Here is a 25,107-nt window from a genome sequence, read left to right as displayed (position 1 = left end):
TTAGTGTCAGCTCATCCTGAAGACTTGTTTGCTCATTTTTCCTTACATGCAGTGCCCAGCCTGTTCCTTGTGGAATATTTCCCCATGTTTCCCTGGGCAAGTAGGCTAGATCCAGCACATCTGCAGCAGGTGACATACAAGAGAGCAGTACAGATGAGAGGCCAAAGTGTTGAGGTCTGGACAAGTTGTGGGTCATACCCGCTCCCAGGCTGCCTGGATACTACCAACGTAACCATGCCCCTTCATTCTGTTCTGTCCCTCATTAGTGTTACTGCAAGTGTGCACCACTCATTCAAAAAAGTGTAGATGATAGCACCTTTTAAAACTTCGTATTAATGTCATACTACTCGGCTAACAAGGTCTTGTTAGTGTAATATAGCAAGTTTTGGTTTAGCATTAGAACTGTTCTAAATAATGTGTTTAAAACTGTATATTTTAATGTACATGAAGCGTGCCTAGCAGTAAAGCAAACATCGCTATATCCAAAGGACATTGGATCCAAAGGAATCCTTTGAACACTAGAAAACCTTAAACTACTTGTTATAAGACTTCAGAGACGTATTCAGGTGTAGAAATGTCATGGATGGGATGTTCTCTCTTCTCAACTAGCTGGACTCCAGGAATCGTGCTTTCAGATCTGCTCTTTCTAACAGAATACTTTCTTCTACTCTTCTGTTGTTAGAGACCCCCATCATGTAAGAGGGAGGGACTTTTACTCAAAAAAAACGGCTCAGAAACAAAGGCATAATTTACTTATTCTTTCATATAAAGGGAATGAGAAAAAGTTTTGCTTTTCTACAACAGTCTGGCTCTCCATGGAGAAAATGAGTCAATCTTTGCAGTCAGGATAACACCAAATGATATCCTGAAAAATCGAATGAATTGTTTGTACTAAAAAACAATTTTCATCTCATACCTTCAGTAGACAAAACTGTGACTTTCCCTATTCCCAAAGCACCTAGGGCTGACAGTACAAATACTACTGTCCATTTTGAAGCCAGGTGTGTCCCATTAATATATAACAAACACCAACTTGTGCTATTATATTTATCTGCTTCCTATTTTAATAATGCAGAGCACAGCAAGGATTTTTTTTCCCTGACTGTGAAAAATGCAAAATAATCATGAATACTTCAGTGTCCTGTCCAGTGGTTAGTGGCCAAAAATGGCAAGACAGCCCCAGGAAGTTTACAGCATGATAGGTGTCTCCAAACATCGTGAAAAGAGATTTCTGTAAAGAACTAGCATCTCCCATGGCTCCATGTTCTTTTCCGCTTGTAGCAGTGACATCATTAGTGATGTCTTTATTGCAAGCCTGTGTTGTGCTATCTGCAGGACAGAGCCCAGAGATTGAGATTTCAAAGATGCAACGATTGATGAAAAGAAACTTCAACCCCCATCACGTTCCCAGCCACTGTTTCCTTCCCCTCCCTTGTGCTGGCAGCAGCTTTCCTGTAGCCACACACAACTGCTCAGGCTTTTGTCAGGCTGAAGCTCTTGACCTGCATCACTGGGCAGGAACACAAGCACTGGCTTTGACACAAGGCCGGCTGGAGGACCATATTGCTGGGGATATAGGAGCAGTGAGACAGAAGCCTGCCCCTAAGACCATGAGCTTAAACTGGACCTGCAGCTGCAGATGAGATGTCATGGCTTTACATTTCTTTGTGATAGGAATGCTTCCTTCAAGGTCTTTTTGATTATTCTGTTCCATGCTTGTAAACAATCTAACTGTGGCATCAAGAACTATTTACTCTCGAGGCTGCTGCATTTCAGTAGACTCCAACACAACAGTCTAAGTCTACTTAATAGCATTTTCTCATTCGGGGCTTTCAAAATTCTATAGAAAATGGGTTATTTTTATCATCCTCATTTTACAGATGGGAAAACCAGGAAGCTTGCTGCTTGACAGCTAATGTGCCTTATCTGTCTGTGTCAGAGCCAGGAGAGGCCAAGTGCATAAATGCAGATAGCTGCAGAAGCCCGGGTGACAGGTGCTAACTTCTGCAGCCACTATAATGTCTTCTCATCTGATCATATGTCTGCAGCTTCTGTTGCTACACGCTCTTTCATCTCACACTGATAAAGCCATAATGCCTGCCTGCAGTAGCACATTATATGTACCTACAGTAAGTTTCAGCTTAGGAAAATCAACAGAGATATTCAAAAGACTAGACATTCACAGGCCTCCATGCAGTTTACAAAAAACCAGAGGAGGCAAAGGGGGTTTGGGGAAGAGGGAGCTTCAGATAATTTGCTGTTTTTTTCTTTTTCCTTTCCAATACTTATCTTCACAAAACCTTGAGGCTCCATTTGATTTGTTTGTTCTGTGGAGTTACCAGAATGCAATCATCAATTAAAAAGTCTGCAGTTGTCTGAAGATGCTGCTCCTACAAAGGCCAAGGTTTTTGGTAACACTCAATTAATAGTAGAATAGTTCTGAAGCCTTTGGACTAGTCTCCAGCCAGGCAGAAAAAAGAGAATTAAAAAAATGCAATGACCACGTGAAACTTACCTTGTACAACAAATCACAAGATGATGCAACTATTTCTTTTATCTTAATTAGGGTCTGCTCTAAGCTGTGCGCTGCAAAGCTTGCAGGTGGTGTGGCTTGCTTTTGTCTCTGTTGGTATTTAGATACTCTGCCATCATCAATTGCTCTCAGGAAATCAAAATAAGAGAGCTTGCTGTCATGAATGCTGATTCCTAGGCTAAGGGAAAAACACAGAATGAGATATCAATGATTTTAAGTAATTATCTCACTGTTGTCTGCACTGATTAATTATTATGATGTATTATGTGTACTGCAGCAGTGCTTCAGGATATGTCTGCGCTGTCAGTGTATGAATCCTGTTAGCTCCAGCTCAACCTCTTTCTCGAGTCTAAGCCACCAATCCTATCAATTAAACGCAACTGTGCTCCCAGTGAAGATTCCAACCTGTCTCCAGATGCTCGCGACCTGCTTTAGCCTGGGCCCAAGCACACGACCTTCCAGTCCATCAGCATTAATGAAGTGCTTCTGAAGCACAGCAGAGTATTTTGATCACAGTCTGTGACTGAGCTTGTCATCGCCGATGTGGCCAGAGGATGCAGGTCCTCAGCTGCAGCCTTGCAAAGCCTCATGATCAGTAAGGGATCCTGAGCAGACCACTTGTGGTCAGACAGTACCTAGGAGACCAGCCTAAGGGCTGTGCGGACTGCATGCACGACTTGCTGGATTTATGTCTGCTGAAACATCTGCTAGATCAGGGACACTGGGGATTTTCCTGTTCTGTCACATCAGAAACTGAGTGGGTTACACAGCTGACTACAGATAGCTCCAGGTAACAACACTGAATATATTTTTGCATCAAATATCACCATGGGAAAAGATGAGCTCTTGCATATGATTTTGGCATTTTTTTTTAAATTTTTTTTTGTTTGTTTTGTGTGTGTGCAGAGAACTTGAGTTACCAAACTAAATTAATTTGTATTCAACGGTGGATAGTTTCCTGTAAAAAGTCTAGATTTAAGGCAAGTTTCACACATGCAGATAGTATGTGAGAATAAGGGTTATTTAGCACAGAAGATTAAGATGAAATGAGTAGCATTAACCATAACATGAAAAGCTACTTCCCTGCAATGTCCTGTGACTCATGACCACTTAATGAAAAGACACCTGGTGTATTTGAAGCAAGTACTTCAAACCTGCCTAATGAGCCTGTAGAATTCATTACCACAAGGGATACAATAGCAGCAGCTTGCTTTACCCTTACCCAGTCCAAATCCAGTGTAGTCAGCTTACAGAATTTTCTATCATTCAAAGACAACTAAAGTCTTCAGATTACAGTATACTTTGGGACTTTTTCATGCAGGTTCACTCGCTTCCATGAAATGGTTCCAGACTGACTTTAGAATAGAGAGGTCTTTTTTTAACAGACTTAAATCAAAACTGAAGATTATTTTCACACACGCATTAAGTAAGCAGCTCCTATGCTGCAAGGGAAAGGCTGGGAGATTTTAGTTTTGCATTATGCTTTTTTTTGGTCAGAATAATGGTCAAGGCAGGTCCTAGAGAGCCAAGCCTTGACAGAGAAGATATCTCCACTAAGCAAGCCTGATTTTCTTGTGTAAAAATGAATTACTCTAACGTACTTTCATCATCTGCTTCCACAGTAAATCACCAGGGACCAATGCCTCAGCTACCAATCACCAGAATATCCAGTTACAAGAATGTCTAATTAATGGGGAGAGCCAGTAAAACAAAGAGGAAGCTTTATGAAACAGGCTGGAAAAGAAATTAACTATAGACCCCATATCTGCTACCAAGAAAAAAAAATATTCAAGAGCCCTGATTTTGCATCTTGCAGCTGCACAGCACTCCCACATAGTACCCATGTCAAGCTGGCTCCAATATTGGAGACAGTGTGTGGAAAAGGAAATAATCAACACCATTTCAGCTGAGAAATAAATTGCCAAGTGGGCATTAAAATTTTAGTAATAAAACTAAATGCATATGCTAATCTACTCTGTATTATTTAGAAAAGACTATTTTGGATCAAGAAAGGAATAATCTGCACAAAATTACAATGAATGGAGGTGTTTATCATCAAGAGGTCTTTGAGAAAGAAACAAGCAGCAGATTCCTATTAAGGTTTCAATTCATAAAAAGTTGATCACCCAATTAAAGGTGAACTGTAAAAAGACTTTGCTAACATTGTTTCAAAAAAAGAGTCTCATTTGACAGGCTGTAGACAAAACTCAGTGCTGCCAGGCCTCTGACCTCTGGGGGGCTGTTTGGGGCAGAGAAGCCCAACTATCCAATGATGGAACAGGTCCTTTGTGTTCCTCAGCCTCTACCAAGAGAATTTTCCACTCGTTTTAATATGCAGAATTAAAAGCTGCATGGCAGCAGTATTGGATCTTTTGAAAGTTACTGCTATTTTATAACCTGACTTATTTCTGGTTTTGTTTTGAACAGGGTCCCTTTCACCTGTTTGCTCTGTTACAGTGAAATAAATACATAAAACCAGCAAATAAATACGCAGATTCAAAGCACACCATCTTTCTGTAAGCAGCCCTTTCACTCTCGTTACCTGCAGAGCCAGTACCCAACCTAAAAACACTTTTCACCAATATGCAGTTTTAAGCATGGGGCCCTCTCCATTAGCTTTGTCAGAGCTTCTAATATGCTTAACGCTAAATACAAGCTTATGGGTGTGACCAAAGAGGTGTTCAGGAGATAATCATACAAACCTATTTAGAACACTGCTGAACTGATCATGATCAGGGTGATGGTTGAATTCTTGTAGAAATCTCTGTGGGGCACATGCTGTTACATAGCCATCATTATTTTTATCCATTTCATGAAAGGCCTTCTTGAAATCTTGGAAGTAATCCCTAAATTTATCCCAGAAAAGGAACAGATGTTTAGTTTAGCTCATTTGTTGAATCAGATGGAAAGGATACAAAGAAATACACAAAATAGGGGTGAAGGGGCAGAAAAAGATCTTGATCTTATTCTTGGGTGGTAAGTTCATATAATTTATTCAAAGAGTGCGAAATTGTTCACAAATAAACCTCATCCCGCCCTCATCCCCATTTAACTTGTATGTGGAACCGTGTGGCTAAAGCCTGCCCCCTGCAAACAAATGCTACTTCAGAGATTAACGGGCTCTTCTCCTTATCCAGAACTGCAAATAGAAAATACACTCTTCTCTTTTAGAATTATAGAATGGTCTGGATTGAGAAGGTCCTCAAAGATCACCTAGCTTCAACCCCCAGCTGTGGGCAGGGTTGCCAACCAATAGACCAGGCTGCCCAGAGCCACATCCAGCCTGGCCGTTAGAGCCTGTCCTGATCACTTACAAAACACTTGGTACAGCTGATAAAATTAGGTTGAGCAGCATACTTTCAGTAATTTGAAGCCCCTGGAACTTTGAAATAGTAGGAAGAATGATTTTAACAGAGTCAGACCTGAGCAACACCTGCAGAAGTGCAGGGCCTGATTCATGACCAAGGGAAGAAGTGTAGAGCTTCTGCTGACTCATGGAGACTTTGGATCAGCACCTTAACATTTCTCTGACATATTTACAGCTTCTTACAAATGACTGAATCCAGACCTGAAAATCTTGACTCTTCCTCTCACTTTATTTTTTCTCTTATATTTCACTGACATCAGGGACCTTTCGATCAAAGTTTGGAAACCCGAGTAATATCCCTCTCTGTCTTTTGATTCAACAGAAACCTCTCCACATTTGGGCTCAGGAGGATAAGGCAGGCGCAAATATCTTTCCTTTTTGCATGTTTTCAGCAGGTGCAGTCACTTAAGATTAATGAAAGATCAAAATAATTGCAAACTATAGCTTGATGTAGATTACCAAGTATACATAAATTAGCTACATATAATTCAGCATTTCGAAGCAGATACCCTTATGGTAAAAATGATACGTTTTTATCTGGGTAAATAACTACAGCTGTACTCCATTTGCTTTGGGATTGCTGTGACAGCCCCAGGGTACAGAGAGCATGGAGCCTGGGTTCTTGAGAGAATCAGGATTTAGAGTATAAAAGGTGTATGACAGTGATAACAAAGTACAGCTGTGTAGCACATGCAATCAAGCACAACTGCCTCTGTCTCTCAGTGAGCTGGTCTGTGGATCTAGCAGCTCAGACCAGCTCATTCTGCTCCTCAGTAAGCTACCATTAATCATTGAGCATCCAAACCTTTACATCTTCTTTCTGTGAACAAGGGTAACCTGGAACATGCTAGATCTCATCTACTTTTTAACAGCACCCAGCAAGTCTTTCCTCCTCAGAGGCGTCTGCTCTCAGCTCCCATTGCTGGTGCTGTATTTCTTCTCACAGCATCACGGGATCCTTGATTTTCCATTTGTTTTCAAGTAGTTGTAATTTTTGTACAATCCATGCAATAATATTTTCCTTGCCAATTATTTCTCCTCTGAATCCATCCTTTTGAAGTTTACATTTGATATGAACAAAGAATAATTTCCTCAGGGTCCAGGAAGCACCATTGTGTATGCAAACAGCATACAGTGTAAAAAATCTGAATTATTGTATGGCTTCGGCAGGCTGTTAGCAATTTATTTTGTGTTTCAGACCCATCGCACCCTCCTCTGTTATATGGACTAAATTGGGAATACTGGGTCTCTCTGCTTAACAAAGTTTCAGCTGTCAATAAACCATTTTAAATACATTCCTCTCAAGTTTTGTGAAAGTATGGATCACTTCTCACCTTCACAAATTACTGAAACTGTTTTTCAATAGTTTTAACTCAGCTTGTAATTCAGGATATTTGAATTGTATGTCACGTCAAAATCCTTCATTCCATACAAATATTTTCTGGTCTGGGATGCTGAACAGTGCACCACTGCCAGACACAATTTCTGGGAATCCATACTCTAACAGATTCAGCATGAGTATATGAAATAACACACTCTGATGTTAAATTCAATCCAAATGCAATTTCAGGTTAATGCCCAAGTCGATTACTTACAACAGGTGCAGATGTACCGACATATGATGTTTTCTTTCACATTTTTAAAAGGTCTCATGAGCCTCCTGTACTCTGTGAGGCATATCAGGTCATAACATATTGACATCACTCTACTGTTTACCTCTAAACTGTAATGCCACTGAACGCAGAGAGCTGATCTGAGTTGGCTATGTGGGCTTGATGTGTAATGCCTTTGCTACCCAGCAGATGGTAACCTTCATGACGTTCTGTGTTGTGTCACCTTCTCCACAGCTTCTCCCAATCCAGCCCACCTTCTGAAATAGAGCAATCATTGTTTTTAAAATGTATTTCCAGGTGTTAGGTCATTTTCAGTGCTGTTTTCAAGAATAGATGCATTTAATGCTCTATAAAGTATGTTTTTGATTAGTAATCATCTTTCCAACCTAAACTTTATTTTAAAATGGAATGATTTTAACTAAGGAAAAACACTAAATAGTCACACAATTTTGATACTTCAGAAGCTAGTTTGTGTGTGTTTTGTTGCTTGTTTGTTTTTGCCGTGGCTAAAAAGTGATTTGTGTCAGCTCTGATCATAGCAGATCAATAAATGAATGTGTGACATTTCTTAAAAACCCACAGCAGAGCCAGAGATCTGATCTCTCAGTCAGTACCTATAATAATGGTGTTTAGCAGCACTTCAGAAACACAGGGCACACATTTCCACTGATTGATTATTTTTTCAGTGATACTGCCCATAAACCATTAGCTGAAGACTGTATCTATCTTCTACTGCCAATGTATTTTTTCAGTTCTAATTCACTTCTTAATGATAGCTTTGAAGAGTGTCTTCAAAATTTTCTCCTCATTTTCTTTCAGGATACACAGAATGTCCTGCTGCACTTCTGATATTTTCCTACTGTCTCTTATGAGTGTCCTAACTTGACTAAACAGATTGTCTTATTTTTAACATCTTACTTTCCTACGTTTTTCCCGTATCTTTGAATCTTTGATTCCAGACAGTGCATTATTCCAAAACTACTTGGCTGATTCATTATTTGAAGATCCAGCAAAATGCTTCAGAAGATTCCTCCTTCTGCATTCTCATATGAAACCTTTGTCTTTCAAAAGTTCAATTTCCTGGAGGATGCACTATTAAGCATACTTTTTTGGCTGCATGCATTGCTCTCATACCCTGGCTAGCCATTAAAAACACCAATAGATTCTACTCCTGTAATATTCCAGAAGATAGTCTGAGCTTTTCTACAATGAATTCAGCCACTGCATATTGGTTTCAAAGCATGATGTGAATCTTTCCATGGAAACTACAATATTGCTGGTGTTTTTTAGAGCCTCTAAAGGCCCCTAAAGAGTTATCACCTTTTTGCTCACTTTCAAGTATCTTTTTTTCCAGTTCTTTGCTTTCTCTTTTTCACATTCTGCTCCTGTTACCATGCAAGACTCAGTGCAAAACTTATACTGCAAGGAACATAGAAGGATCCTACGTGCACGTTAGATGGTGCCATTGCATTCAAGTTGGTTTTACTGTTTTGAATCTCCAAGTACCTAATTACTGCCTAATCAGCTTAGGCTTCTTCACCCTCAGATTTAAGACCCTATAGATCCAATATCTCCTAATTAGATCTATAGCTTTCAAGTTTCATTATGTTCAGAAGCCTGTAAATTTTCTAGCAGAGACAAAAATCTAAAATCTACTGGTAGGGTTTCCTATTTTTGAGTAATTGCAATGTGCCACAGCTTAAGAACTGTGGCTTCTGTGATTTCACTGAGATACTGATCTCCTCCATCACTGGATGACTGTTTAGCACTGCTCCTCCCATCTTGAAAGGGTGTACTTTTAGGATATAATATCTACATCGTACCTTCATTCCAGAAAAAGATGCTGGACTCCTGTTTCCTTCTGTGCCATACAGCTAAGTGATAGCCTCTCATCATCACTGCTACCTTCCACTTAAATCTTCCTGATGAAAGGAAAGGCTGGGGTAAAATCAAAACAGTTTTTGAAAATCATATTTTTGGAAAACTGAAGCATTCATCATTTTTGAACTGATTTAAAATTTCCAAGCAGTGATTATTCCACTCACAGCAGTAAATACGTATGTGGACCAAATGAGGATTGAAATCATAGAGTAAGTTACGTTGCCAAAAAAGGAATATTTTCTTGCAAATGTTTTGTATTTTTCTTGAAGAGCTGGAGAGCCACTGTTCAATGTCTGTTTCTAATTTTGGCAGCTTGTTCTTGTGAGTTACAACAAAAGAAAAAGAAAAAAAGTGCACAGCAGTATGTTTTGAACTGCAAGAGTCCAGAGCTTTTGTCTGCCTCACTGTGCACAGCACAGGGCACTGAAACGTCTCCAAAGCAATGAGGGTGAGGTTTGCAGCCAGAAGAAAGGGTATGGATGAAATGCAGTCACTGTGCAAAGAGCAGAGAGACAGCTTAAGCAAGATCACAGAAGAGTCAGTGGGTGCTGTTCCCAGTGGTACCAAAGTGGGTCCTTTAAAAGTAAATTCATTGACACCTCATGCAACAGTCTCCTCCTAGTCAGAACTGGACAGGAATCAGTGAAATAAACTTGTTTTTCAACTGGTTTAGAATGAAGTGGGGGCTGAGGCCCACTTGCATCACCAAGGTTAGGTTTTGCAACTATTGTTTCCATTATTCTGACCAAGAACAGATCTCCTTGTGCTGATTAATATAGTAGAAAGGCACAGTGCCCACCTCCATTTTCTGTATTTCAGCTGTCTTATTTGGTCTTGGAGGCTGACACTTGCTGGATTCCTGCCTTCATGGCCACTGTGCAGCTGGATTTCATTCACCAGACAATGACTCCAGCTTGAGTCAGGCTTTCTCAGGTCTAATGTGAAATCTGAGGAGTTCAGAGGCCTGGACTCAAATTCTCTTGCCCTTTCAGTTTTCCAAGAGAGAAAATCAGACAGAAACCACTATGACTTCTCCCACTGGATGTGAAGTGGATGGGAAAGCGCAGGCAGACAAGGAGAATATTCAAGAGAACGGAAAGGTGACAAGAATAAGTAACGAGACTTACTTTTGCAGACTGCAAGTGAATCCATTCCCAGAGGAAGGCACAGATGCCAGAAATTTGAAAAGATTAAGAAGAGAATTGGATATTTTATACATACAAATCAAGGAAAGCCAGAATCTACCAAATAATTATAACATAATTTTTGAAAGTGATATGAAAGTCCTATCTGACAGGCTTAACCCAAACTTCATCAACCCAGCATGAGAGAGCCCCAGCACAGGGGCAAAGTATTCCACATCCACCTACTAGTAGACTGCTTCACCTCCAGCAGAAACATCTGGTTCTGGTTACTGCCAAGTAACTGAATCCAGTTACCCTTGGCCCAGTCTGCCAATTTCTGTTTAGTTTCATATTATGATAAAGCAACCGCCACGTGTACTTGTGTGTATTGTTGTCACATAAATAGTTACGTACACAACTGCTGTTATGGTGAGTTCTCAAAACTTCATAATTCTAAATTATATGGACCAGCCAGGATTTCACATCACTACTATTTATATCAACCCTCCATGTCTTCCCCATTGGATTAATTACTCTCCAGCTGCTTCAGAGTGAGTATTTGCATCTTTGTGACATGCTGCACATTTTCTGCTTGCAGTACAGCAACTTCTTTCTTTACTTTCTATTTATAGCACTAAAGGTAGTGCCACTTTGTAGTTGGCATTGCATTAACGGGTCAAAAGTTGGAGCTTTCTGACCAAAGCTGCTCTTCATCAAAGTGTAAGTCTGAAGGCAATCAGCTGCTACAACAAAAGGAGCAGGAGCTCAGTATGAGACACTTCAGGTCTAAGTTTCACATCAGATAGTTACATCTACAGTAATAGGCAAAGGCTGTGATAGTAGCTGCTTAACCATCTCTGTTGTATATTATGCAATTTTTTACAGGTGGAAGGTATCTGTGGGTGTCACGAGTACAGTTTACAATGCTGGGGACTGCAGTGCAAGTAAGAGAGCTGTGATGCTGAGAAGGAAGAAAAGTTTTGCCCACGGTTCCTTCGGTCTAGCTGGGACACTGGCAAACAATATTAAAAAAAGCAGGGTAGAAAGTGAAGATCCTCGGCTAATCTAACAGGACTTCTCTATGGTGTTCTCTCTCCTTTTTTTATTTTTTTATTTTTTTGTCTGATAATTTCCCAAGCTGCCACTTTATCTGTCAGACAAGGCTGCTGTTCTTTTTTTTTTTATGAGTATATCACCCTACCAACAATGTCATGGGGAATTATCATTATTATCGATAACTTATTAGTTCCTACAACATCTAGGCACTTTCCAAGCACAAAAGAAAGCAAATTTGGGTTCTTGGAAGTATATTTTTAAATGTGTATTGCTCCTGAAGGTTTACGGTCCTAAATAAAAATATAAAAAATAGTTCAGGAGAACAATGAAAGCATGAGCAGAAAACATTATATTCATTCAGGTGCTATCTGTCTACAGCTTGGAAATACAAGGTTTTAATTGTGTTGTGGTGGGGCAGAGGATTCTTCTGCTGCCCCATTCTGGCAGCAGGAGTAGGAATCCCATAGCAGCAGCAGGCTAATCACTGCCTAATCATCAGGGCAAGTATGGATCATTAGACTCCACTCAGAGTAGGGTATCATTTTGTTGTTTGTTTGTGAAATGCTCTTCTCAAGAGCAATCGTCTATTAACTCTGAATGTTGATTTTCTTTGAGGCAGAGACTCCTCTAGCTTAGAGATGTTTATTTCTCTCATATGGAGCCAGGCTCTACCCTTGTCATGGCTGTCTTTTGCTGCTTCTACGCAGTCATTTACTGATGATTTAAGTAGCTGCTAGAGGGTTGTGAAACTAACTGTGATTGTACTTGGCCCTCATCCAAGGGACAGGGCAGGATATGGGACCAAAGCATGCTACATCCTCAAGCCTTCCAGCTGCAAGAAAAGCACCCAATGATCATGATCAGATTGGTTTAAGTCTACATTGCTTGGTCTCAGACGAGACCTGCAGGGTGACAAGACTGCATTTGTTCTTTTCCCTCAACTCGTGCTGATAGAAGTGTTTGGACTGGAACCACAAGATTAGACTATCAACAAACCAGTCCAGGAGTGCTCTGGACACAGAAGCCAGCTGGCACTTCTCTGCTTACTGAAGCTTCTCAGCCACTGCAAGAGAGCAACTGCTTGCAAACAGCCTATTAGGAATAGTCCTTGGGGCATTCTTGCTCCCGAACTGTGCTGGGAGAGATCAGAGAAAGCATGAACAGACCAAAGCATTGGAGGGGATTGTTTTGGCAGGTTAGCATCACAGGCAGTGGTGTCTGCGACTTTCTGGACACGGATTTCTCAGAAGACATGCAGCCATGAAGTCTGTAAAATAAGAGACATACATTCATGGAGAATATTTTAAAAATGAGACACTGAGCTAGGCTTATCTCTAGTGAGTCAAGGGAATACCAGTGTGCATAATTCTGGTCTCGTACCTACTGAAATTCCTTTTCAGAGACTTTTTTTTTTAATTATCTTTGTTACATTTGTATTGTACGCAATGCCATCTTAAACTAAACACAAGCATAGAAAGTTACATACAAAACTCAAAAATATCTTACTTGATCTGTTCCCTAACTTTTGTTACATGCAGAATTTTAGTTTGCTCTTGGTGCTGCTCTTCCAGCTTTGAATGCTTCTTTTGTTGATTATTACAGATTGTTTTTGCATATGCATTGATGCCTTCTGTGATGAGTCTGCTGAGCCCTGTGTCAGTGGATGCAAACTCCATCCCCAGTTTCTGTAAAAATTCTTGCTAAGATATTCTGTTGCATCTTTATCATACCATGAAAAAGAAATGCTCTTTTAAAATATTCATGTGTTCCTCATAGAATGGCATTACAGATGTCCTTAAGTGCTATAGCAGCTTAAATCTCATTGACTTCCCTCTCTTACAGAGGTGCCATACCACACAGAGAATAAGTGACTTTCTATGAGACTTGAAAGATAGGATTTAGCTTTGTAATCACAGAATCAATTCTGAAAGCACTACCCCAAGGACCAAATAGTCAGGAGTGCTCTCCAGCTCTCAGAACTGCTGCCTTTTAGTGTCTCACTTGAGACACGGAGACAGGTGTCTCAAATGGGTCACACAAGTCTGAGATGCTCAGAATTGTAATCATCCTTTAGAAATATGAGTTTAGATTCATAAACACTCTTCATATTTTCTTAGGCATAAACCCTTCCATAGATTTTTCCCCTGCAGTTCCTTCCCACCCCCCACCCGTTAGTGCTCCAATGCATGGTAATGCCTAATTTAGCTTCAGCTTCACTCTAATTCCTTTATTCAAGTTACAGACATAACGGCACGGAAGAGATTTGAGCTATTCTATAAAAGGAGTGGCTGATGGGAGTGAAGTTGTGCAGCAAATAACTGCATGAAAAGGATACTCTTCACTGTGCCGTGGCATCCATAAGGAGTAAGAATAGAAAGTAAAATCTAATGGAGTTGAAAAAGATGCAGAGATGAATCAGCTTTAAGAAAAAAACATGCAGTTAATGCAGTTTGAAACCAAGAAGCAATACACTCAGGTTCTACACGTTAGAGAAGGTTATTATTTTTTTAAATAGACCTGTAACGAAGGCAAATTTTAATATAATGTCACATACAGCTGACATCTATGCCATCTCAAACAGTCTGTAGCACAGCTCCTCTTTGTTGAAGGCAGACAAGTATTTCTAGCCACTTCACAACAAATTGCTTGTCTATAAAAACGTTTCAGGATATTATTTGCCATCTTTACACAGCATGAAATTACTTTACCCTCTTTTGTTATGTACTTGGTATGTAGCATTTTTCTTCTGAGTGAATCATTTTTGTTTACGTTGAAAATACTGTAAGCAAATTTAGCGCTTTGAAAATGAGAGGCTGGTGGCACAAACACCGTCTCTTACAGGTTTGTAATAGACTCTCTAGGACCTCCTTGATAGAAGCTATTTCCCAGCTGACCAGAGACACCTGGGACTGACTTTCACTCCACACAAACTAAGGTAGGCATTTTGTGTGTATAAAACAAAACTGATGAAAAGCAAGCTGGTGGTAGCTGGTGACCTAAGGTGCCGTTCAAGGAAAGAAGATGTGTATTGCATTAAAGGGATCAGTAAAACTGAAGTCAAGATAAAGTCTTGTCCTTGAATTCATGGGAAACTTATGGATCTAATTGTATTCCTGAGCTCAGTGTGATAAGACGTAGCCTCCTGTTAGACTGTCATGATCTAAGGTCCCAGTCATAACAAAATGAAAGATTTCTTGTGCAATGCAATCTATTGTCATTCACTGCACTACCGAAGGCTCTGTAATCCTATAAAAGATGCATTATTGCAAGACCTAATCATTTAGAGTTGTCATACCTTGCCCAAAGCTTCTTAAATTCCTCTGGGGTGATTGCAATGCCAATCTGAACAAGACTTTTTTCATGCTACCTGGCTGTATAGTGCCATTTCTTTCACTGTCAAATTACTGAACATTCTGGAACGTAAAAGAAATCATCTCTAACAAGAACCAACAAGTTTGACAAAATGCTTGATCTCCCTGTAAATCTAATGAATAATGGGAATTGAAAGAAAAATGGAAAATCATGCATGTCTGATTTTCATTTAAAAACATTTTTTTAATCTGCTTTTTTACTCCTTCCTTCATGAAAGATGCGCAACTCCCAAAAGATCTAACCAAGATTAACATCACAGGTGTTTAGGTGATATTCCCTGTGTTGAAGATTTCTTCCTGATGGCAGAGAGAGGGATATGAAGGTAAGAACTGCAATTGCAGATGTGGTTACACCCAGTGCTGAAGCATGCCAGCAGGAGATGAAGACATTGGAAAAAAGGCAGACCTGCAGATTTTCTCACCGATGTGTTCTGTACTTAATATAAATGAAATTTTGCCTTTTTATTTTAAACCATTCATTTTACAAACTGAGTTTATTGTCCAGTTTAAACAAACATTGCTCCAAAAAATTACATTCATTTTACCTAGTTCTACCTTATTGTCCAAGCATTGCAACTATTCAAAAAAAGCTCCAAAAATGTTGAAAAAGTTTTTGTGGGACAGTTTTATGAGAGCCTCTTTGGATAGTGTAAACATCCCAATCAGTGCTTCATTGTGCAGGGCAACACTGGGCATCAGCATGGCAGTAGGTGTGTGGCTAGGCCGTAATCACATGGGCCTCAGACAAAGCCTGTGACTATGCTTATAACAGAAATATTACATAAAAGCAACAGAAGTGAAATACAAAGAATGTTTCAGAGATAACTAATAGCATCTACTATATAATTAACAGTACAGAAATTGAGCATTATTGAAATTGTTCTTTTTTTTTTACTCTCATAGTAAGTTTTTATCATTAACGAGCTGTTTTGCACGGGTCTTTTTGAATATTTATAGAATCTGAAGATCAACATTGCAAAATGTTCTGAAATCTATTAGTGCTGCTTATTTATTTAAAGAAAACATTCTTCTTACCCTTGCTAGGTCATGCCATCTGGTTCTTGCTTTGATAACAAGGTAGTAATGAGCCTGATCACAAGCTAGCTCTGCATCCGTTACCATGTTGTTTTTCTCAGAAAAGAAAAAAATAACATAACAACTACGTTCTGTGCTAGTGGAATCTTTAATCTCCACAAGTTTCCTTTCCTTTTGTTGTTCTTCACGGTAGCAGTGGCTTTATTTCATAGTTTCTAAGATACCCATTAAAGACTGTTACTTCACATCTGCGTAAACTTAATTCTTTAAATACTGCTTTATTTCCCTAGCTGCAGGTTAGCAAAGATGTTTTAAATTTTGTAATTCCCTATTTATTTTCAAATCAATGTTGTTCATTCTCCCTCAAACTCAAGAGCCAGCATGGATCATCTGTACGCATACAAAGAAATGTTAATTATCTCAGAAACAATTATATCCTGGAGTGACTCCAGGAAGATTATCCTTGATTTACATCAATAGCATAGATCAAAAACATCTTTGTGAATCACCAAGGCATGGCTAGTGAGTTTAGGGAGTAAGACCCACACTTGCAATCAAATTCAATCACCATTACAAGTGGCTGATTTCTGGGCCCTGGTGCTTCTGGTGGAGTCCATGCATTCAGGGGCAAATGGATGCCTCGATTAGCATCCAGCACAGCTGCTACACTATGCAGAGGTGACCAAATCCACATGCTGTGCAAGGACACTTTTAGAATTGAGGAGATCTTAACATTTCACCATTCTTTGAAATGTTGCTTCAACCATTGAAATGTTTCAACCATTTCAACCCTTTTGGCAACCAACTCCTTTCTAAGCACTTCCAGTTAGAAAATTGAGAAAAGCGTGTTCATTTAACACACAGATGCCTATCTCATGCTATTTCCTAGCATCAGTTTCTCTCTCATGTGTTTCTTTATAAACACATACTTCAAGCACAAGGTTTCAGAGCCTGGTTTAGCTGTACTCTTGGATGTGGTCTCAAATAAGACATAGAGGAATACTGAATCTGAAGACCTGGCAAGATAAGATAACTACACGTGGACTACCTGCTGAGTTCAATGGCACGTGCAGAACCAGAATCAGGTCCTGGAGAACCACCATCCTGCAAAATCAGCCCCTTTTGAGCTCCCAGAGCTCTGGACATCAGCCTTGGCTGAGGGCTCCATCCGGCTTTGGAAAAATGAATGCCACAGTAACCCGATTTAGGTGTGTGGGAATCTGTTGACTTTTCCCTGCTCCCACTGTTTAAGATAAGATTCCATAAACCTTAAATACTGACCAGCAGAAACGATCTAAAACTTAGCTGGGAAAATGCAAAGTGTTCTCAATGCTTTCAGTCACTGTTTTTTAATTATTGGGCTTCTAAACCAGTAACAGTATTTGAAAAAAGAAAATTTTGGAGATAAATCCCAACTGTTTCAATTTCTAGCTAAGTCCAAACTGAAACAGAAACGGGAGCAAGACATTAATTGGTCTCATGCTCCAACTGTTAGCAAGGCCCAATCACCATCAGTTTCCTTTCTTGTTTTGTAGTGATGTCCTTGATTCACGCAGTTGTCCAATTCAGGAAATAAGAAAAACAAACCAAGCAGATAAATATTACTAACATCAGAGCCAACAGTAATGCTGTAAGAGACAAATAGAAACTGGGAAATAAGCCTATGTGTGTATATCACATCTTCATTGCCACAGCAGAGATGAGTTGCTGATCAGGATTTTTTTCAGTCTCACTGTACTGCTGTACAGTATCTTGTCATTATGACTTTCTCTCTGTTTGCATAGTTAAACAGAATTTCAGTGAGTTTTTAGAATTAATTTTTAGGGCCCAAATGCTATTCGTTATTCAAGTTGAGCTTTAACATTCGGAACATTTTAGGCAGCATCACTTCCCAAAGTCAAAGGGGCTGTTGCAGTGTTCTCCCAGTCCTTGTCCTACAGCACCTCAGCATTTTTGTGCACAGCACCTGATCTTGTCTACACTTAGTAACCTGATGGCATAAAGGTCTGGAGCGTAGGGCCTTGGGCTAAGGCAAGAGACACAAACAATGACATTAGAATATATTTAACATATTGACTACATATTAAAAACAAAACAAAACAACAACAATGGCAAAAAACAGATCTTTGCTCTAAACTTGTTTTGACAACAGGCAAATATTTTAATGCAGTTATCAATACCATATTGAGAGGTGAGTCATATCTACCCTTTGTCCTGCGCATTCTTAGAAAATCTGTCACAAAAAGAAACTTTGTAGCAATTAATCTACAGCTGAGCATTCTCCCGTTAAAACAGGCATAAAATACTCCAACACCTTTCAAATGATGCAGATCTACAGGAACCTGAAGTAATGTCAGTCAATACAATCAGCTTTGCTAGGGGTGCCCAAGCTGCTCTGAAGAGAGGGCCCCTTTCCTGATTGCTGATCTTTCCACTTCCCCCAGGGAGTGGAGATAGAATGAACCGAGCAAAAGGCTGTAACAACTGTGGGTTCTCTCCTGTAAAATGAGATTTCTCTTATTCTGTGCATATCCATGGTGGGATTTCAAGGAGTACATTCTAATGCTAATTACAGAAAATAATAAGCAAATGTAAAAAAGATGGAAAACAAGTCTTGACTAAAATCCCTACATTGTAGGCTCTAGGGACTAAGAACCTCTTCTTTAAAGCTCACTCTCGTGAATAGATGGACTGCTCCATGAATGAGTAGTACAGAGTTATTTTCTTCTAATTGCAGAATCTTTAATAGCTTTGCTCACAAGAAGGATCTTTTTTTTTCCTAGCACAGACTGCAGAGAAGACAATTAGGGAAAAAGGAGTTTTTGATTGTATTTGAACTGGAAGTTTCTGAAGACACAAAACAAGTTACTCAAATATATTTTTCAGACTCATTTTTCTCACAGCTCCTCCAAACCACTGGTTAAAACAAATGTTTGTATCAGAAATAACAACCAGCTTCACTGTCAAAAGCAAACCATGGCTTGATGTGTTTACCCCGTAGACTTATGTCATCATTAAGCTGACTGAGAAATTTCTCAGCAGTAATGCAGTGATATTCAGCATTATTTACTCTGTGGTTTGGGCTGTTTCTAATGTAGCTCCTGGCCTATTTGGAGTCTAGAATAGCAAAATCAAAATATAGCAGATTTTGAAAAGGACATATTAAACATAATCTGATAAATAGTACTTTAATATAATGAAAATAAAACAAGAAACTCTTCATTCGTGTTCTTTACAGACCAAATATGACAAATTACAATAACTGTGTTAGTGGTGTCCAGCCAATTTTCAGCCACTGCCACAACTGCTACAGTTCTCCCAGTATGAAGTGAAGAAAGTTCCTAGTGGATAATCTCAATTAAAGAAACCGGAGCCTAGACAAGGCCTTCTTCTTTTGCCTCACCCTTCTCTGGAGCCTGGATGTTTTGAGGAAGGGAAGAATGATACTGGAGAAGGGGGAAAGGAATACTGTGAAAGCCGCTTCTTGTAGTCATATTGCCTCTCTCCATGAGGGAGTGCGTGGATAGAGGTGATATATATGGTATAGGTATGCAATTGCTGCAGAAAATTAGTTTGTCACGTCCTTAACAGTGCATCACAACTACTGCATGCTAGACCGTTCCCCCTGGAGTAATTTTATCATGGCTAAGTCTTCCTCTGCTCAGAAATCAGCATGAGCTATTTCAGGAGATCTGTCATCAAAACTCACCTAATTTCCAGCTCTTAGTGTCGCCTCAAACTATTCTGCCTGATGTTTCTTTGCAGAATAATTCAGTCCTGCACAAATGGCAGCTTCATAATTTCGCAATCTGAAGTTTTGTTATAGCACAGCCCAGCAGGATCAGGAAGAGGAGACAGCCAGCTTCACAACAGGGCACAGGTGTACTTCTAGTCCTGAAGGGCTAGAGTATTTTTAGGCCATAGAAAAGCTATTTTGGTCACTGTTCCCCATCTTTGTGATTCTGTCTGTACATTGCACTGTGATACTCCAGGAATCATTATGGTTTTGGAGAGACTAAGTAACATACTTTGAATTTTCTTGAGAATTTTAGAATTTTTCTGCAATACAGAATATATATATATATATATTGTTATATAGGAGATAGCAAAAACTGAAGTGTCATGGGACAAAAGGTGAGGAGAATTTGTTGGGAATGAGCTATGAAACCTTCACAGTACATTCCAGTGTTCCATATCACTTGGATATACACACTGTTCATCAGTATGTTTGTATTGCTGAAAGGGTATTTTTACCCTAAATCTTTTCATACGTTAATAAGAGACAGTAGTTCATTAAGACTAAACTAACTTAACCCCTAAAACATAACAAGCCATCTCCTTGCAGCAAAGTGGTTTATGTAGAAAGATCACATTGTACAGCACATGGCCTCTCAAACCTTTGGATGAGAGAAATATATCATCACCAGCACATCTTCCCATTGAATAAATACTGTTACCAGCTCGTAGGTACGGCTTCCTTCACGTTCAGCAAACTTCTATTATGTTTTATAGTAACTTCAAAGTAGTTCACACTGGATTTTAAAATGCGAAAGCTTGCCAAAAAAATGTACATGTTGACATTTCACTAAACCGTGCTCCTGACTGATAAGAAAAATCCTAAGCTAACGGTCTGATCTAAAGGAGTGTTTTCTTTCTTTCCAAATGATTTACATACACATCCACACAAAGAAATCCTGTATACACACCTACTCTGAAGAGGTCACTAAATTGCATTCACTGCACTGCTTTTTCATTTCTCCAAATTTGATTCTGTAAAACCCACTTCTCCATACTGACATGCACTATCCCTCCCTTTTTACAGTTCCACTCTCTACTGAAGCCTAGTAAAGGAAACTTATATTTCTGTTTTATTCCTACTAAAGCTTATGAGAACAAAATCAGGTCTCTTTATCACTAGTGTAAATACAAGCCAAGGGAACAGATTTCCCCTTACCCTGAAGAATTATTAAAAAAATAAAAGTTAAGGGTTCTTTTTCTTCTTTTTCTAATTTTTGAGACTTAATTTATATCAAATACTTGTTACTTTTCTTTTTACAGTGATCAGAGGTAGTACCATCCTGAAAGAAAATCTTTGAGCCTCATAGCTGATAAAAGCAAAAGCTCAAATACAGGCAAAATACTGTTGATTCTTGACTTAAACCAAAGAGCTGGCATACTTGCTTTCACCCAAGCTTACCTGTTTCAAACATCATTTATTAGGCTAGTGAGTAAAGGTGCACATCTTTTGATGGACAGATGTTCAGCCAGCTGTAGACACAAACTGCTAAACTTACAGGTCTGAATGAAGAAAAACTTGAATATTGTGTCAGCCAGCCAAAAGTCAGCTTTACCCTTTGTCTTGTTTATAAAAAGGAAATAATGACAGTAGAAAATAATAGTTACATTATGTAAAAATGCACATCTGAGAAAAAATAATAGATGAATAATACAGAATTTAAAACAGAACTTGAAGCCAGTGGTAAAATTCCCATTGAATTCAGTGGAATCAAAATTGTATGCAGAAAATCTATATTTGAAGCACTAAAGGCAGATTACAAAAGAAATGAGAAATGAATAATTACTGACTAGCTTTGGCCAGAGTTCCATCCTAAGAAAATGAATTCAGATTCAATCAGATTCATTCTTAAGAGTCGAAAATTGAAACTCTTACTCACATTGCCTTGGAATCAGTGAAATTACTGATGGGGCAAGGCAAGTAGTGGAAATTATGGATATATTCTTCTGGTCTGCTTTCCTCAGCAACAGTAAATCAATGGAGACCACATGCTCATTATGGGTGGACTATATATCTACATCTATAAAAACAGTAAACCTAGAATCTCACTGGAATTCTTGATAATCCAATAAAACTATCAATTACTCTAGTAGAAAAGTCCCTTAACAGCTTTAACATTCAAAAGCACTACTTTAAATTAAAACCATAAACCAATAAGTAACCAGATCACACCACAGAGCTCCAGTTGTACATACTGCCATTAAAACTCATCACTAATGGCTTACTAACAGGTTTTTCATTCTTGAAAGAAGCAGTTACTGTCTTCTCTCTTTTTCATACAGAATAAAAAATGGTTCTGGACATCATATTACAAAATCATCCATTGTAATTTAGGACGCAATATAATCCCTGTGAAGACTGTGAAGAAGACTGTGAAGAAGAGTAAGAAATTCTGGGGACAAGCAGAGAGGCAGAGAGATCAGTCAGTCACTTTTTGCAGTCTGTTAGTGACAATTCAATCACACATCACTGTGGACTGTCAGCTTACATCCCATATGTTCCAGTTTCCCTCCAAACATGGGTTAGAAGTTTAACTTCATCAGAAATCAAAGATCTACAGATATAAAGGTCATCCATGTGCTAAAAGTCACGTCTCTAGTCTCTTTCTTTCTAATTTCACCAATAAGTACTTCCTAGAAAGAGAAAAATTCTGGATCTTCAACAAAGTCTTGTTTAATGTTGTATTGGTGCAAAAATTCCTTTACCTTCCAATATTGCTAGAAAAATGAGGTAACTCAGTCCTCCATCAACTACCCCTAGCTTTTCTGTTAGTAAATCGAACTGACAGTCATCCATGAACTGACAGGCATGCCATGATCTTCCAACCCTGTTAGAAGAAAAATAAATTAGCTATACAATGGCCTATTTTGTTGCTTAATATACCATTTTGAATAGTAGATGTCTAGGTGTTTTATCCTATGGCTTAACTTGAAATTACTCTGAAAATTGATCTCTCTTTCTTACTTTCACAGTAAGCCATTTGAATATAAATCTATTCTGTACAATTTCAATTCTATGTAGAAAGAAAGAACAAAATTTCCCTGCTATTGAGGCTGGTATTTTTAGCAAAAGCAACAAGTAACAGGCAATGACATGGATTCCAAACTTATGGCCTGCCTGGGCCACAATGAATGAATAGGTGGGCTGCATATATGTAAGTTGCTCTGAAAATAATGTCTTCTATTTATTTCTATGAAAACAGAACTGATGCAAAAAACACAATAATATTATCTAATAGAGATAATTCTCGGCTACAAAACACTATTTTTCAACATAGTCACCACCATTAGCCATGCATTTTTACCAACAACAAACAGGTGCCTACATGCCATGCTTATAAAAATCTGCATGGCCACCCAGAACATGGCTTGTCTTCTGTGTCACTGTCATCAGCCCTGAAATCCACCACCCTCTGTTCTCTTAGTCCTACGGGGCTCATCCTTAGGGGAAAGGAGCACAGCCACATATGTGGCTGTCCCCTATCACTTGACTTCTATATACCTGTAGCAGCATAAAAGCATTCCTAAAATCAAGATAAGAGCAAACAGGGAGTGTTTCTGTTTCCTGTGCAGTGACTAAATTGCAAACAGTCTGGCAAGAAATTGAGCAGACTGTTGTGGAATAACAACTAAGCTAGTTGTGTTGGTGTTTCTGCTGAGGGGTTGTTGTGCCTGTACTACCATGGTGTGTGTCAGGGAGACCCAAGATACTTCCTTTTCCAGGATGATTCCAATGTTTTGCTTTCATGCACTGTATAGATGGAAGAGGTAACACAGACTATTAAGCTGTCCACTGGACAAACGGACACAGGTGTCTCCTCTCAGCTACTTCATAGTAGTACTTCATCGTCTTTTCACCCTTTGCCTCCTGTTGCTATTTGTAAGGACACCAAGAAGACCCAATCTCAAGAGGACTGCTTGTTGGTTCTGTGGGTTAGATTCAACGCACCACCCAGAACTTTTTTTGTTGTCTGCTTCTAAAATGATCTAATCCCCTCCTGCCACATGCAGGGACATCTTTCACACAATGAGGTTGCCCCAGAGCTCTGCCCAACCTTGAGCGGCTGAGGAAGCTGGGCTTGTTCAGGCCAGAGAAGAGAAGGCTGTGGGGTGACCTCATTGCAGCCTTCCAGTGTCTAACGGGAGCCTACGAACAGGAGGGGAGTCAACTCCTTACAAGGGTAGATAACAGCGGGACAAGGGGAAATGGTTTCAAGTTGATGGAAGAAAGATTTAGGTTAGGTATCAGGGGGAAGTTCTTTAGCAAGAGAGTGGTGAGATGCTGGAACAGGCTGCTCAGAGAGGCTGTGTGCCTTGGCCCCTTCCCCCCTCTTTGGCCCTGGGCCCCAGCCCACATGGCAATGTCTTTCCTGTACTGGGAAGACTAGAAGAGGAGGCAAGAATCCACTCACAGACTCTCAAGTTCAAAAAACCCAGAAGAAAATTTATTGTTTTCATTATTTTTGAGGCTTTAGGTGTGGTTGTTTTTTTTCTGCTTGTTTTTTAGTTTGTTTTTAATTGTTTATATTAAATTTTCTATTTTTTAAAATCTTCTGTTGTCCAAGCTTGAACAAGTCCTTCATGCTGAACGGCAGCCTTCCTCCTGTCACAACCAACGTCTTCTGCTTCTCCACAGGAGCAGCCACTCTTGGTGACACCTTTGATACCTCCTCACGTCCCCGGGCAGCTCAGGTCCCTCCGCTGGACTCCTCCTGTTGCCCCGCAGCAGTGTCTCAGAGGCTGCCAGTCCCTGGCCTTCCTTCTTCCTCTCGGTGAAGAAGAGATGAGAGGACTTGGGAAGGGATGGGAGGTGGGGATGGGAAGGATGGGTTCACAGGAACCTTGGCTGTCAAAAGAAGAATTCACAGGAGATGAATGTCTCATGTGAGCCTGCAGAGAGGTCTGACAGCTGGGGCTGTATCAGATAATGATAAACTTACAGGATGGGAGGATCAGGGTCGGCATCGAGGCGGCTACCTGCCGGGAGGTGGACCGGACCTCAGGCCACTCCAGTAGTAGGGGTGGGCTCTGGGTCTGGCTCTCCTCTGCCACTTCCCGAGAGCGATGGGCTGATGGTGACTCTGCCCTGATGGAGGCGGATCCACCTCCATGGGCTCCTCATCGCTCTCAGGAGGGTCCACCTCCATGGGCTCGATGGTGGGGAGCCTCTCCATTAGCCGCCTCTTCTTTGGAGGAAGAGAATCCATTCTGCCTCCTTGGAAAACAAAAACAACCACTCGGCTCACGAGCTCACTGCAGCCACTGGCGTCTCTCGCTCAGCAACTGGGGTTCTGGGCCCAGGGTTCCCCGTTTCCAAGGGCTTGGAACACTG

The 25,107-nt window shown here is 39.9% G+C and overlaps 1 protein-coding gene across 1 annotated transcript in view; it reads right to left on the bottom strand.

The window, feature by feature from the left end:
* Positions 1 to 25,107, bottom strand: part of EFCAB6 (EF-hand calcium binding domain 6) — a gene marked incomplete at both ends in the record, with an annotated part of 79,057 nt that overhangs the window by 19,843 nt on the left and 34,107 nt on the right. Inside the window, 8 exon segments of the mRNA XM_079550713.1 lie at positions 2,516 to 2,711; positions 5,236 to 5,394; positions 13,081 to 13,274; positions 15,981 to 16,076; positions 18,161 to 18,213; positions 22,482 to 22,578; positions 22,581 to 22,603; positions 24,757 to 24,990. Of these exon segments, the coding sequence (XP_079406839.1) occupies positions 2,516 to 2,711; positions 5,236 to 5,394; positions 13,081 to 13,274; positions 15,981 to 16,076; positions 18,161 to 18,213; positions 22,482 to 22,578; positions 22,581 to 22,603; positions 24,757 to 24,990 (1,052 nt within the window).

Source organism: Tetrao urogallus, assembly GCF_951394365.1.
Source record: "Tetrao urogallus genome assembly, chromosome: 1".
Classification (NCBI taxonomy): Eukaryota; Metazoa; Chordata; class Aves; order Galliformes; family Phasianidae; genus Tetrao; species Tetrao urogallus.
Note: the sequence above shows the minus strand (reverse complement) of the source record. Positions and strands in the feature narration are given on the sequence as shown.